Source organism: Bos taurus, chromosome 4 (assembly GCF_002263795.3).
Source record: "Bos taurus isolate L1 Dominette 01449 registration number 42190680 breed Hereford chromosome 4, ARS-UCD2.0, whole genome shotgun sequence".
In the NCBI taxonomy this organism is placed as follows: domain Eukaryota; kingdom Metazoa; phylum Chordata; class Mammalia; order Artiodactyla; family Bovidae; genus Bos; species Bos taurus.
In genome coordinates, this window is record NC_037331.1 from 85,636,491 (window position 1) to 85,651,107 (window position 14,617).

Genomic DNA, 14,617 nt, shown 5'->3' on the forward strand with positions numbered 1-14,617 from the left:
GCAACCCCATGGACTGCAGCATGCCAGGCTTCCCTGTCCATCACCAACTCCTGGAGCTTGCTCAAACTCATGTCCATCAAGTTGGTGACGCCATTCAGTCATCTCATCCTCTGTCATCCCCTTCTCTTGTTGTCTTACTGGATACAAAAGTCCTTAGTTGCTCAGTCTTAGGTGACTCTTTGCAACCCTTTGACTGCAGCCCACCAGGCTCCTCTGTCCCTGGGATTTTTCAGGCAAGAACATTTTCAGGAAGAACATTCTTCCTCTAAGGGATCTTCCCAACCCAGGGATCGAACCCATGTCTCCTGCATCTCCTCCATTGTAAGTGCATTCTTTACCCGCTGAGCTATTGGAGGAAGCAGTGGATACAAAGACTCAACTAACTTAATAAAAAGAATAATTTCCGTCTAAGGGGTGCATTTTTTTGTTTTAGAAATTATTTAAGATTTGTATGTATGCCTATTTCTGAGGTATTCAGATTCCTTCAGTTACATTTTAAGAGTTCAGTAAATGCTAGGGAAAGAGAATGGTTAGTTCAGAGTAAGACAGACAGATCCTAGCTGATTTTGTAAAAGGCAGAATAATAATATTGATCAAGAACTATATACTTAAATTCCAATGTATTAAAAAGAAGCAGATTTGAATGCATACTTATTCCCCTTTTAATTTGGAAAAGAACATAGATTCTGGATTTCATGTATTTAATTGTGTCCTTAGTTCTATCATGGATAAAACTGAGTCTGATCTCTTATGTGATATTGATCTTTTAACTTGAAATGATCATTCCCTAGGCTTTGCATTCCGTCATATTTGTTGTTCAGTCTCTGTTGTGTCTGACTCTTTGAAACCCCACGGACTGCAGCACGCCAGGCTTCCCTGTCCTCCACCATCTCCTGGAGTTTGTGCAAACTCATGTCCATTGAGTCGGTGATGCCATCCAACCATCTCATCCTCTGTCGTCCGCTTCTCCTCCTGGCTTCAGCCTTTCCCAGCATCAGGGTCATTTGAAATGAGTCGGCTCTTCGCATCAGGTGGCCAAAGTATTGGAGCTTCAGTTTCAGTATGAGTCCTTCCAATGACTATTCAGGGTTGAAATCCTTCAAGATCTACTGGTCATTTTGGGCTGGCCAAAAAGTTTGTTCAGGTCTGTCCAAAGATGTAATGCAAAAACACAAATGAATGTTTTGGCCAACCCAGAAAATGTGTCCTTTATCCTGGATTGCTCCTACTAGCATTAAAGCTTGCTGTGTGGTATTTTTCATACTAAACAATATTTCAAGGTTAAATGATCGTTTCTCAATAAAACAGTGGTTCTGAGGAAATGGAATAGAGATGGAAACCATTTCCACTATTTGCAGGAGCTGAGAAATGGAGCAAGGGAGGAAATATTTTTTATTTTGTTTCTTTTGCATAATTTATAACCATTAAAAAGGTGCTTTTTTGGACTTCCATGGTACAAAATTAGCAAGTGTTTAAACATGATTGTTGGAGGGAGTGAGGCTGTGAAAACTGCAGTATTGTTTAAATTTTTTCTTAAATTGTGATAATGTATACATAAGGGCAATGGCACCCCACTCCAGTACTCTTGCCTGGAAAATCCCACAGATAGAGGAGCCTGGTAGGCTGCAGTCCATGGGGTCGCTAAGAGTCGGACACGACTGAGCGACTTCCCTTTCACTTTTCACTTCATGCATTGGAGAAGGAAATGGCAACTCACTCCAGTGTTCTTGCCTGGAGAATCCCAGGGATGGCGGAGCCTGGTGGGCTGCCGTCTGTAGGGGTCGAGCAGAGTTGGATACGACTGAAGCGACTTAGCAGCAGCAGCATACATAAGGACTTCCTCTGTGGCTCATTGGTAAAGAATCCGCCTGCAGTGAAAGAGATGCAGGAGATATGGGTTCGATCGTTGGGTTGGAAAGATCCCCTGGAGGAGAGCATGGCAGCCTACTCCAGTATTTTTGCCTGGAGAATCCCATGGACAGAGGAGCCTGGTAGGCTACAGTCCATAGGATTGCAAAGAGTTGGACATGACTGAAGCAACTGAGCATGCATGCATGCAATGTGTACATAAAATTTACCATCTTAACCATTTTAAGTGTATGGTTCAGTACTATTAAATATATTTATATTGTTGTATGATTGGCTTCCCTGGTGGCTCAAACAGTAAAGAATCTGCCTGCAATGTGGGAGACCCGGGTTCGACCCCTGGGTTGGGAAGATCTCCCAGAGAAGGAAATGGCAAACCATTCTTGTATTCTTGCCTGAAGAATCCCATGGATGGAGGAGGCTCCTCTGTCCCTGAAAAATCCCAGGGACAGAGGAGCCTGATGGGCTACCGTCCATGGGGTCGAAAAGAGTTGGACACGACTGAGGGACTAACACACACACACAGTCAGTCTCCAGAATTTTTGCAGAACTGAAATTATATACTCATGAAACAACTTTGCATTTCCCCCTCCCCCTAGCCACTGGCAACCACTATTTTATTTTCTGTTTCTAGGAACCTGACTACTCTAGATACTTTGTATAAGTGAAATCATACAGTGTCTTTTATGACTAGAGTATTTCACCTAGCATAATATCTTTAAGGTTCATCTGAATTGCAGTGTCTTTCCTTTTTAAGGTTGAATAATATTACACTGAGCTTCCCTTGTGGCTCAGATGGTAAAGAATCTGCCTGCAATGCAAGAGACCCGAGTTCAATCCCTGGATCAGGAAGATCCCCTGGAGAAGGGAATGTCAACCCACTCCAGTATTCTTTCTGGAGAATTCCATGGACAGAGAAGCCTGGCAGGCTACATCCATGGGGTCTCAAAGAGTTGGACATGACTGACCGACTAACACTTTCACTTACTTTCAATATTACATTGTCTGTCTATTCTATCTTTTGTCTATCCATTTGTCCATGGATGTATACTTGAGTTGCTTCCACTTTTTAGCTATGTGAATAATACTGCCGTGAACAAGAGTGAACAAATAAATCTTTAAGAACTTGTTTCCAATTCTTTTGGCTCTGTATCCAGAATTTGAATTTCTGCATCCTATGATAATTCTATTTTGATTTCTTGAGGAACCTTCATACTGTTTTGCATAAGTGTCTGCACCACTTAACATTCCTACCAACAGTGCTCTAGGGTTCTGATTTCTTCATATCCTTTCTCACACTTAATATTTTATGGGTTTTTTGATAGTAGTCATCCTAATGGATGTGGGGTAATATCTCATTGTGGTTTTGATTTGCATTTTGCTAATGACTAATGATATTGATTTCTTGGTAAAACTCTATTAGTCTTTGCCCTGCTTCATTCCCTATTCCAAGGCCAGATTTGCCTGTTACTCCAGGTGTTTCTTGACTTCCTACTTTTGCATTCCAGTCTCCTATAATGAAAAGGACATCTTTTTTGGGTGTTAGTTCTAAAAGGTCTTGTAGGTCTTCATAGAACCGTTCAACTTCAGCTTCTTCAGCATTACTGGTTGGGGCATAGACTTGGATTACTGTGATATTGAATGGTTTGCCTTGGAAACAAACAGAGATCATTCTGTCGTTTTTGAGATTGCATCCAAGTACTGCATTTTGGACTCTTTTGTTGACCATGATGGCCACTCCATTTCTTCTGAGGGATTCCTGCCCACAGTAGTAGATATAATGGTCATATGAATTAAATTCACCCATTCCAGTCCATTTCAGTTCGCTGATTCCTAGAATGTTGACATTCACTCTTGCCATCTCTTGTTTGACCACTTCCAATTTGCCTTGATTCATGGGCCTGACATTCCAGGTTCCTATGCAATATTGCTCTTTACAGCATCGGACCTTGCTTCTTTCACCAGTCACATCCACAGCTGGGTATTCTTTTTGCTTGGGCTCCATCCCTTCATTCTTTCTGGAGTTATTTCTCCACTGATTTCCAGTAGCATATTGGGCACCTACTGACCTGGGGAGTTTCTCTTTCAGTATCCTATCATTTTGCCTTTTCATACTGATCATGGGGTTCTCAAGGCAAGAATACTGAAGTGGTTTGCCATTCCCTTCTCCAGTGGAGCACATTCTATCAGATCTCTCCACCATGACCACTGGACATCACCAGATGGTTAACACCAAAATCAAATTGATTATATTCTTTGCAGCCAAAGATGGAGAAGCTCTGTACAGTCAGCACAAACAAGACCAGGAGCTGACTGTGGCTCAGACCATGAACTCCTTATTGCCAAATTCAGACTTAAATTGAAGAAAGTAGGGAAAACCACTAGACCATTCGGTATGACCTAAATCAAATCCCTTATGATTATACAATGGAAGTGAGAAATAGATTTAAGGGCCTAGATCTGATAGATAGAGTGCCTGATGAACTATGGAATGAGGTTCGTGGCATTGTATAGGAGACAGGGATCAAGACCATCCCCATGGAAAAGAAATGCAAAAAAGCAAAATGGCTGTCTGGGGAGGCCTTACAAATAGCTGTGAAAAGAAGAGAAGTGAAAAGCAAAGGAGAAAAGGAAAGATATAAGCATCTGAATGCAGAGTTCCAAAAAATAGCAAGAAGAGTTAAGAAAGCCTTCTTCAGCAATCAATGCAAAGAAATAGAGGAAAACAACAGAATGGGAAGGACTAGGAATCTCTTCAAGAAAATCAGAGATACCAAAGGAACATTTCATGCAAAGATGGGCTCGATAAAGGACAGAAATGGTATGGACCTAACAGAAGCAGAAGACATTAAGAAGAGATGGCAAGAATACACAGAAGAACTGTACAAAAAAGATCTTCACGACTCAGATAATCACGATGGTGTGATCACTGACCTAGAGCCAGACATCCTGGAATGTGAAGTCAAGTGGGCCTTAGAAAGCATCACTATGAACAAAGCTAGCGGAGCTGATGGAATTCCAGTTGAGCTATTTCAAATCCTAAAAGATGATGCTGTGAAAGTGCTGCACTCAATATGCCAGCAAATTTGGAAAACTCAGCAGTGGCCACGGGACTGGAAAAAGTCAGTTTTCATTCCAATCCCAAAGAAATGCAATGCCAAAGAATGCTCAAACTACCGCACAATTGCACTCATCTCACACGCTAGTAAAGTAATGCTCAAAATGCTCCAAGCCAGGCTTCAGCAATATGTAAACCGTGAACTTCCTGATGTTCAAGCTGGTTTTAGAAAAGGCAGAGGAACCAGAGATCAAATTGCCAACATCTGCTGGATCATGGAAAAAGCAAGAGAGTTCCAGAAAAGCATCAATTTCTGCTTTATTGACTATGCCAAAGCCTTTGACTGTGGATCACAATAAACTGTGGACAATTCTGAAAGAGATGGGAATACCAGACCACCTGACCTGCCTCTTGAGAAATTTGTATGCAGGTCAGGAAGCAACAGTTAGAACTGGACATGGAACAACAGACTGGTTCCAAATAGGAGTAGGAGTATGTCAAGGCTGTATATTGTCACCTTGTTTATTTAACTTATATGTAGAGTACATCATGAGAAAAGCTGGACTGGAAGAAACACAAGCTGGAATCAAGATTGCTGGGAGAAATATCAATAACGTCAGATATGCAGAGGACACCACTCTTATGGCAGAAAATGAAGAGGAACTCAAAAGCCTCTTGATGAAAGTGAAAGAGGAGAGTGAAAAAGTTGGCTTAAAGCTCAACATTCAAAAAACGAAGATCATGGCATCCGGTCCTGTCACTTCATGGGAAATAGATGGGGAAACAGTGGAAATAGTGTCAGAATTTATTTTTCTGGGCTCCAAAATCACTACAGATGGTGACTGCAGCCATGAAATTAAAAGACGTTTACTCCTTGGAAGGAAAGTTATGACCAACCTAGATAGCATATTGAAAAGCAGAGACATTACTTTGCCAACAAAGTTTCGTCTAGTCAAGGCTATGGTTTTTCCTGTGGTCATGTATGTATGTGAGAGTTGGACTGTGAAGAAGGCTGAGTGCCAAAGAATTGATACTTTTGAACTGTGGTATTGGAGAAGACTCTTGAGAGTCCCTTGGACTGCAAGGAGATCCAACCAGTCCATTCTGAAGGAGATTAGCCCTGGGATTTCTTTGGAAGGAATGATGCTAAAGCTGAAACTGCAGGACTTTGGCCACCTCATGCGAAGAATTGACTCATTGGAAAAGACTCTGATGCTGGGAGGGATTGGGGGCAAGAGGAGAAGGGGATGACAGAGGATGAGATGGCTGGATGGCATCACTGACTTGATGGATGTGAGTCTGGGTGAACTCTGGGGGTTGGTGATGGACAGGGAGGCCTGGCGTGCTGTGATTCATGGGGTCACAAAGAGTCGGACACGACTGAGCGACTGATCTGATCTGAATGATATTGAGATCTTCTCATATGCTTGTTGGTACAAACTGTTGTTAATTACTAATACACTTCTTTACTTTGAGAAAATGAAAGCTCCCCTCTCCCACATTAATATTGAGAGAAATTCTGGTAAACTTTAATAAGATACAATCCTATTAACTACTGAAAATTCAAAATATTGAAATATCAACATTCTGCTAGAGTTTCCCAGTTAGTCAAGAACATGACTTAAAAAAAGAACCCTCTAATATTGGTTAATCTTTCATCCCATGTTTTAACTCATATTAAATTTTCTTATCTTAGAAATTCTCTTGAACAGCTGTGAGCTTCTATTTTTCAAAGATTTTATTACAGGTCACCAGAAGAATGCTCATCTTCCCTCTCTCCTGAGATGGAAATGAGAGATACACATGTTGTCTGTCGTAGGGAGAAAATTTGTTATCCAGAAGCTCCAGTGAGCTATTTCTTTTATCAAAGTCTCTGTGGTTTCTGTAATATTATACTTAGGTTTATTTACTCAACAGTATTTACTTAATACCTGTCCTGTGTTAGATACTGGCCACTCAAAGATAAAACGGTACAGTGTCTGCCCTGACAGAGCTCACGGACTGGCGGTGAGAGCATCACCATGGACAGTTAGCAGGTTTAACAGAACAGCGTCTTTTGCCACCGAGAACAATCTGCCGAAGATCTCATGGGTGGATCAAGGAAATCAGCTGGGTGAAGCCCAGAATTTAGTGCAGGAGGGGCTGTGAAAGTGGAGTCGGAGAATGAGGTGAATATAAGGGCAATTTAGAAATATTTTAAGATATCAAAAACCTAACTGAAGTTTTCCAACAAATATTTTGAAGTCCATCCTCAGTTTCTCTTGTCCTTCCATTTTTAGTTGATTATTTCAACCCATTTACAAATATTTCAGGAAGTTCCTTGAATGGATAGATGTGAAAATTACAAATACCTTGTTGGTTTATTGCTTGAATTTTACACAAGTACAAACCAATGGTGATGCTTTAACTGCCTGGTTTTACAGCCCTGATCTTACAAGGTCATTTTGTACATAATTTGTTTGCATTTAATTTGTATTTCATTTTTGCACTGACGTAGGAAAATTTATAGTTCATAAAACAGTTTCATGTCTTGTGAAACATTTTAAGATCTTCTTTTATTCATTTTTACCTCACTACCAAGGCACTGCTTTCCCTGGGATCTTATAGTCTCATGTTTAGGTAATTTAAAAACATCTATTAAAAGTCTTGATCTAGAGACAAGGATGTCTCCATGATATTTGAGTTCATGGCTGACTTTAACTTAGCAGTGAAAGTGAAGATGTTATTTCAAGTAACATTTGTGCTTGGGTTAAGGAAGCTCCTGAGTGAGAAGTGGGTTCTGATAACTTTGAATGGAATTACTATCAAATAATCTCAGATTTGACATTGTCTCATGAGATCATTAAACACATTTCTCTTTTTCTACATGTGAGCACATTGAGATACATAAAACTCAGGTATTTGACCAAGAAAATACAGTTAGTATAACGAAAAACAAAATGAGCAGACACTCAAAGAATTCTTCCACTTAGCCTCCCTGGATTAGTTTCAATAATTGATATAACTATTTTGCCCTCTCTGGACAACCTGCTGAAAGTTGATGATTAAAAAAAAAAAAGTATTTGCATAAGTCTACTTTCACTTCCTACATATGTAGTTTGCTTGCCACAGTACTAAATAAATTAAAGAAGCAACTCATCTAAAATCTTCTTTGACTTGAAGGACTTAGATAAGTGGAAATGCATGTAATGAAATAGAAGGAAATGGATATAGAGATAAAGACTGGTAACAGAACAAATAGAAAAATGAAAGAAGTCTCTTTTTTTGAATTGTGCTTTTTAAATATCACTGCTATCTCTTCCCTCCACATTTCTGTTTGTAATGGCAGCTGTGTCTTGTCCCCCTGCTACATGATTGTAGGTTGAGGGTAGTTCTCCTCTTAGCAGTCTGAGTTTTAGGGAAATGGGAGGAAAGATTTTGGTCCTTCAGTTCTCTGCTTTCATTTCTCCTGGGACACGTATGGGATCTATTTTATTGAAAGGCTTATCAGATATATTTTAAATGTTCATCTTTGAAGGAATGCTGTGGACTTTTGTTTTAATTAATAAAATAAGCTAATGTGTACTGAGTATTTGATGTCTGATGGGTGGTGGTGGACTTTTATGTGAGAGTCCATTCTCTGATTTAATCCTAGCAATACATCTATAAAGTTACTGTTAGTAGACTCACAAGGCCTCGCAATTTACAGGCACAGAATCAAAGTTGAACCTGGGACTTTTAGCCTCTAAATCTATAGAGGCTACTGTGCTAAGTACCTTGTCCTCCGAAGTTCAGCACACAGTGCTTACACATGCGAAATTACCTGTGTAATTCTGGAATTTACATGCGAAAATTAATTACAGTCAAAAATTAAGAAATATACGTTTCCACAGTAGAAGAATACATACAACCCTAAACATTAATTTGCTAATTATTTTTCACCATGGAGGATATAATTTGATAATCAATCTCACAGATCCTATGTGTTACACAAACGTTTCCAACCTTCTTAAATTATTAACCTTGACCCCTGTGATATTCAGGAAACATATAAATGGGAAAATGCAATAATATTATCAGTAACCCTTTCTATGTAATATGGTGAACTGAGTGAAATGTGATGAGTTACTTTTCTTTGGAAAAACATGTTACTCTGTTTTGACTCAAGGGTGTTGATACTTTTAGTGTTAGCCTGGATTTGTTTTCTTTTGATCCTACAATTACTGCATTCATTTTCCTTAGTCCTCAGAGAAGGAAAAACATCCCAATTGCCAAATGCTAATGACGTGTTTATAGGGTCTTAAAGTGTATATCTCATTATGTTTCTGTTTTTCAGCTGGGAAAAGTTTATGAAGTCAGCATTTGTTTCTCTTGGGGGAATTTTGCTTGTATATTTTAAAGATACATTTACCATCTCCCTCAGGTGATTTGTGCCAGTGTCTGTCCTTCATTATTAGAGCAACCAAAGTTTTTCCCTTTGCAGTCTTACACAGCTTAGATAAATTTAGTCTGTTCTTCCAAAAATATTAATAGTATACCTGCTGCATGTTTTCTCTGAAAATATTTTTTGTTCTTCATTTTTGAAAGTGTATGCTTACCCAGAGACAGTTTATGAATCAATATGAGGTTTATTTTATACTTTTTAAAAAGTTTGACCTTGAGCCTTGGTGTTGAGCATTCTGAAGATATAGTTTTGTGGTTGTGATTGTTTTAATATTTAAGCAAATAAAAAAATAGCTATTTGTGTTTCTTTGAAGGCATAAACCTAACATCCTGCCCATTTTTGTAATGAGGCCCCATTCTCTCCAGTCATACAAAGCCTGAAATGAAAATTTCAGGACACTGAGATTTTCTTAGATTCTTCCCTGGTTGGCTAGAGCTCCCACACCATGAAGAAGAAGAAGCAATTTTGATGTAGTTCTTTTCGTTCTCATACAAAAATCATGCAGGAAAGGAATAATAATAAAAAGCTTAGACTTAAATTTTGTATTTTACAGTGACTTCTGATTTGGCAACTCTCTTGTTGGTAGGTTGTAACTCATTTTAAAGAAAAGACACAAAAATTCGAAGTGAGTTGCAAGTCCAAGTTTACCTAGATGAAGTGTCCCAAGTTCAACTTGGCAGTTCAATCACAAGCTCTGTGATACTCGCACTTCACTTTCCATGGTGAGATGCCATGGAATGAGGAGAAAAATGGAGTAAGCGCCTTTAAAATAACTTAAATTGCGAGATATTTTGGTATCCCACATTCAATCAGAAGGCTTGTAATATGTTTTTAAACGTATATAATATATATCACATTGTATAATATGTGATAATATATATTTGTTATACAATATACCTTATGTATATTATATACTCTTTCAGTATACTTTATATATATCTTAGATGATCAAATTTTCCTTTTTAAGGAGTTTTTTTGAGTGCGTCATAGACAGATAACCTAAAGAGATCTTTCACATTGTTCATTTGGAAATGATAGAGAGACAAACTGAAATTGTCCTTTAAACATATGAATCCTTTACTTTGTTCACAGCTGCAAACATTTTTTGAGACATTCCTGAGAGCCAGTTCACCTCTTCAGGCTTTTGATACCATGAGGGAAGCCATTAGCAAACTCCTACTAGCAGCTGAAGTATTCAGTGAAACATCTACTCTGGGACCAAAGATCTTTCAAAGGTAAAAGCAAATTTTAATGTTAAAAAAAAAACCAAAAAACCCTACCTTCTAAAAATTGATTGTTAATGAAAATGTATCTTAATTATCACAAGTAGGTGCTACTTGGAAATTTGTATGTAATATAAAGTATGAACTTCTAAACTTATGTTTTGTAATTTGTAGACCCTAAAAGTTCAGAGTATGTTAAAGACTCACAGTATTTAAACAGTGGTGACAAAAAATAAAGCACAGTTAATATGTAAATTATTTTTTAAATTGTAACCCCTTTCAAGCTCACCTATTTTTATCATATATGCTTTCCATTGACTAATTATATTTTTATTTATGTGCTTTTATTAACAAAATTCAATAACTCTTATCTCCACATCTCATCCAGTTTACTTGAATATAATTTAATGCCTTTTTCTAGGGAAATGTTAAATCTAGCATGTTAAGAAAAGGAGGTGCCTCCATATAAGTTTTATCATGCTTTCTATGTGAATAAGAATGCTTAGCATGGAGAAGTGGGAGAGGTTCCTTTCCCATATTGTGTGTTTATGGAGTCAACTTCATTGTTTCATTTAATGAGTTATGAATACTTTTTATATATCTGTATTTTCTGTAGGTAATGAAACAGGTTCCAAATCCAAAGATAAATTGTATTTAATTTTAGATTATCTAAGCCACTGCTCTTTGTAATCAGTATAGACGTTGAAATTTAACCACAGTGATTATTAATGATGTAGTACCAAATAATACAGTAAACATAGCAAATATAACACATCTTTGTTACCATCTGTTGTTTTTATTTTATTTTTATTAGAGTACAGTTGCTTTACAATGTTGTGTTACTTTCTGCTGTGCATCAATCAGCTGTACATATACATGTATCCACTCTTTTAGATTTCCTTCCTATTTAGGTACCACAGAACATTGAGTAGAGCTCCCTGTGCTATCCTACAGGTTCTCATTGCTAAGTCGCATCAGTCGTGTCCAACTCTGTGTGACCCCATAGACGGCAGCCCACCGGGCTCCCCCATCCCTTGGATTCTCCAGGCAAGAACACTGGAGTGGGCTGCCATTTCCTTCTCCAATGCATGAAAGTGGTCGCTCAGTCATGTCTGACTCTTAGCGACCCCATGGACTGCAGCCTACCAGGCTCCTCCACCCATGGGATTTTCCAGGCAAGAGTACTGGAGTGGGGTGCCATTGCCTTCTCCAAGGTTCTCATTAATTATCCATTTTATACATAGTAATATATATATATATGTCAATCCCAAACCACCAATTCATCCCACCCCCATTACCTGCTTGGTAACCACAAGTTTGTTCTCTCCATCTGTGATTCTATTTCTGCTTTGCAGATGAGTTCATCTCTACCATCTTTCTAGATTCCACGTGTTAGTGACACTATACGGTATTTGTGTTTCTGACTTATTTCACTCTGCCTGGCAATCTCTAGGTCCATCCACCTCTCTGCAAAAGGCACTATTTCATTCCTTTTTATTGTTATCCTGTGTTTTTATTTCAGATGCAGATTATGTTTTCAACTTTTAACTTTCGATATTGGTTACGGCAGTGTCAGGTCCCCTGTAGTACTTCAGGTGAGTATGCCAGAGTGCTCACGGGAGCTTTCCTTTTGGCTGAAGGGTGTGTGTGTGTGTTGTTGTTTTCATTCATTGTAACCAATCAATAAATGCAACATGCATCAAACTTACAACAAACTTATATTTGTGCTTCCTTGGTAGCTCAGACGGTAAACACTCTGCCTTCAATGCAGGTGACACAAGCGATGAGGCTTCGTTTGACCCCTGGGTCGGGAAGAGCCCCAGGAGAAGGGAATGGCAACCCGTGCCAGTATTCTTGCTGTAGTTCAAAGAATTAACTAGTATATGGAGAGTCTATGATTTGAGTTACAGTGCCCACTCTGCTTTCCTGTTGAACAAACACACATTTTGTTTTTATGGTTCAACCACTATTTATGAAGTAATGTGGCATAAAGCTGAGTATGTGTTAATGCAGGAAAATAGACATCTAGCTGAAGAAGGCACTGGCGACCCACTCCAGTACTCTTGCCTGGAAAATCCCATGGGTGGAGGAGCCTGGTAGGCTGCAGTCCATGGGGTGGCTAAGAGTCGGACACGACTGAGCGACTTCACTTTCACTTTTCACTTTCATGCATTGGAGAAGGCAATGGCAACCCACTCCAGTATTCTTGCCTGGAGAATCCGAGGGACAGGGGAGCCTAGTGGGCTGCCGTCTATGGGGTCACACAGAGTCGGACACAACTGACGTGACTTAGCAGTAGCAGACATCTAGTTAATAAAAAATGCCAGCAAATTTGGAAGACTCAGCAGTGGCCACAGGACTGGAAAAGGTCAGTTTTCATTCCAATCCCAAAGAAAGGCAATGCCAAAGAATACTCAAACTACCGCACAATTGCACTCATCTCACATGCTAGTAAAGTAATGCTCAAAATTCTCCAAGCCAGGCTTCAGCAATATGTGAACCGTGAACTTCCTGATGTTCAAGCTGGTTTTAGAAAAGGCAGAGGAACCAGAGATCAAATTGCCAACATCTGCTGGATCATGGAAAAAGCAAGAGAGTTCCAGAAAAGCATCTATTTCTGCTTTATTGACTATGCCAAAGCCTTTGACTGTGTGGATCACAATAAACTGTGGACAATTCTGAAAGAGATGGGAATACCAGACCACCTGATCTGCCTCTTGAGAAATTTGTATGCAGGTCAGGAAGCAACAGTTAGAACTGGGCATGGAACAACAGACTGGTTCCAAATAGGAAAAGGAGTACGTCAAGGCTGTATATTGTCACCCTGCTTACTTAAGTTATATGCAGAGTACATCATGAGAAACGCTGGGCTGGAAGAAATACAAGCTGGACTCAAGATTGCCGGGAGAAATATCAATAACCTCAGATATGCAGATGACACCACCCTTATGGCAGAAAGTGAAGAGGAACTCAAAAGCCTCTTGATGAAAGTGAAAGTGGAGAGTGAAAAAGTTGGCTTAATGCTCAACATTCAGAAAACGAAGATCATGGCATCTGGTCCCATCATTTCATGGGAAATAGATGGGGAAACAGTGGAAACAGTGTCAGACTTTGTTTTTTGGGGCTCCAAAATTACTGCAGATGGTGACTGCAGCCATGAAATTAAAAGACACTCCTTGGAAGGAAAATTTTGACCAACCTAGATAGCATATTGAAAAGCAGAGACATTTCTTTGCCAACAAAGATCCGTCTAGTCAAGGCTATGGTTTTTCCTGTGGTCGTGTATGGATGTGAGAGTTGGACTGTGAAGAAGGCTGAGCGCCAAAGAATTGATGCTTTTGAACTGTGGTGTTGGAGAAGATTCTTGAGAGTCCCTTGGACTGCAAGGAGATCCAACCAGTCCATTCTGAAGGAGATCAGCCCTGGGATTTCTTTGGAAAGGAATGATGCTAAAGCTGAAACTGCAGGACTTTGGCCACCTCACAGGAAGAGTTGACTCATTGGAAAAGACTCTGATGCTGGGAGGGATTGGGGGCAGGAGGAGAAGGGGACGACAGAGGATGAGATGGATGGATGGCATCACTGACTCGATGGACGTGAGTCTGGGTGAACTCCGGGAGTTGGTGATGGACAGGGAGGCCTGGCATGCTGCGATTCATGGGGTCGCAAAGGGTCGGATACAACTGAGTGACTGAACTGACTGATCTAGCTTATCACATAAGTTAACTCCTTTATTCTTTACATATAGATATTTAGTTTAACACTGGCCTATATTTTAACTTTAAAAACCATAGGAATTTTTGGAATATTTGTTTTCAATATTTGTATGAATATATATAAATTGAAGCATGTTTTTTGTACACTCTGATTCTTTTACTTCATCTTAAATTAACTCATTCATATCATCTCCTCCAACATATTTTTAATCCAGAATTTCCCTTAGTGGCAAGAAGGTTTTAAAAGTTGACTCCGTTAGTCTATAGAAAGATAATTTATGATATGGCAAGAGAAACTGAATAAAATTTATGCATACCCTGGAGTAGGAAA

The 14,617-nt window shown here is 39.3% G+C and overlaps 1 protein-coding gene across 5 annotated transcripts in view; it reads left to right on the plus strand.

Moving 5' to 3' along the window:
- Nucleotides 1–14,617, plus strand: part of CPED1 (cadherin like and PC-esterase domain containing 1) — a 324,686-nt gene that overhangs the window by 145,219 nt on the left and 164,850 nt on the right. For all 5 annotated transcript variants that reach the window (XR_003034399.2, XM_005205664.5, XM_015470366.3 and 2 more), the window contains 2 exons: nt 10,440–10,582; nt 12,093–12,165. Coding sequence is in view for 4 of the 5 variants with exons in the window: in XM_005205664.5 (XP_005205721.1) it covers nt 10,440–10,582; nt 12,093–12,165 (216 nt within the window). In the remaining variant the exon portion in view is untranslated. The remainder of the gene's footprint in view (nt 1–10,439; nt 10,583–12,092; nt 12,166–14,617) is intronic.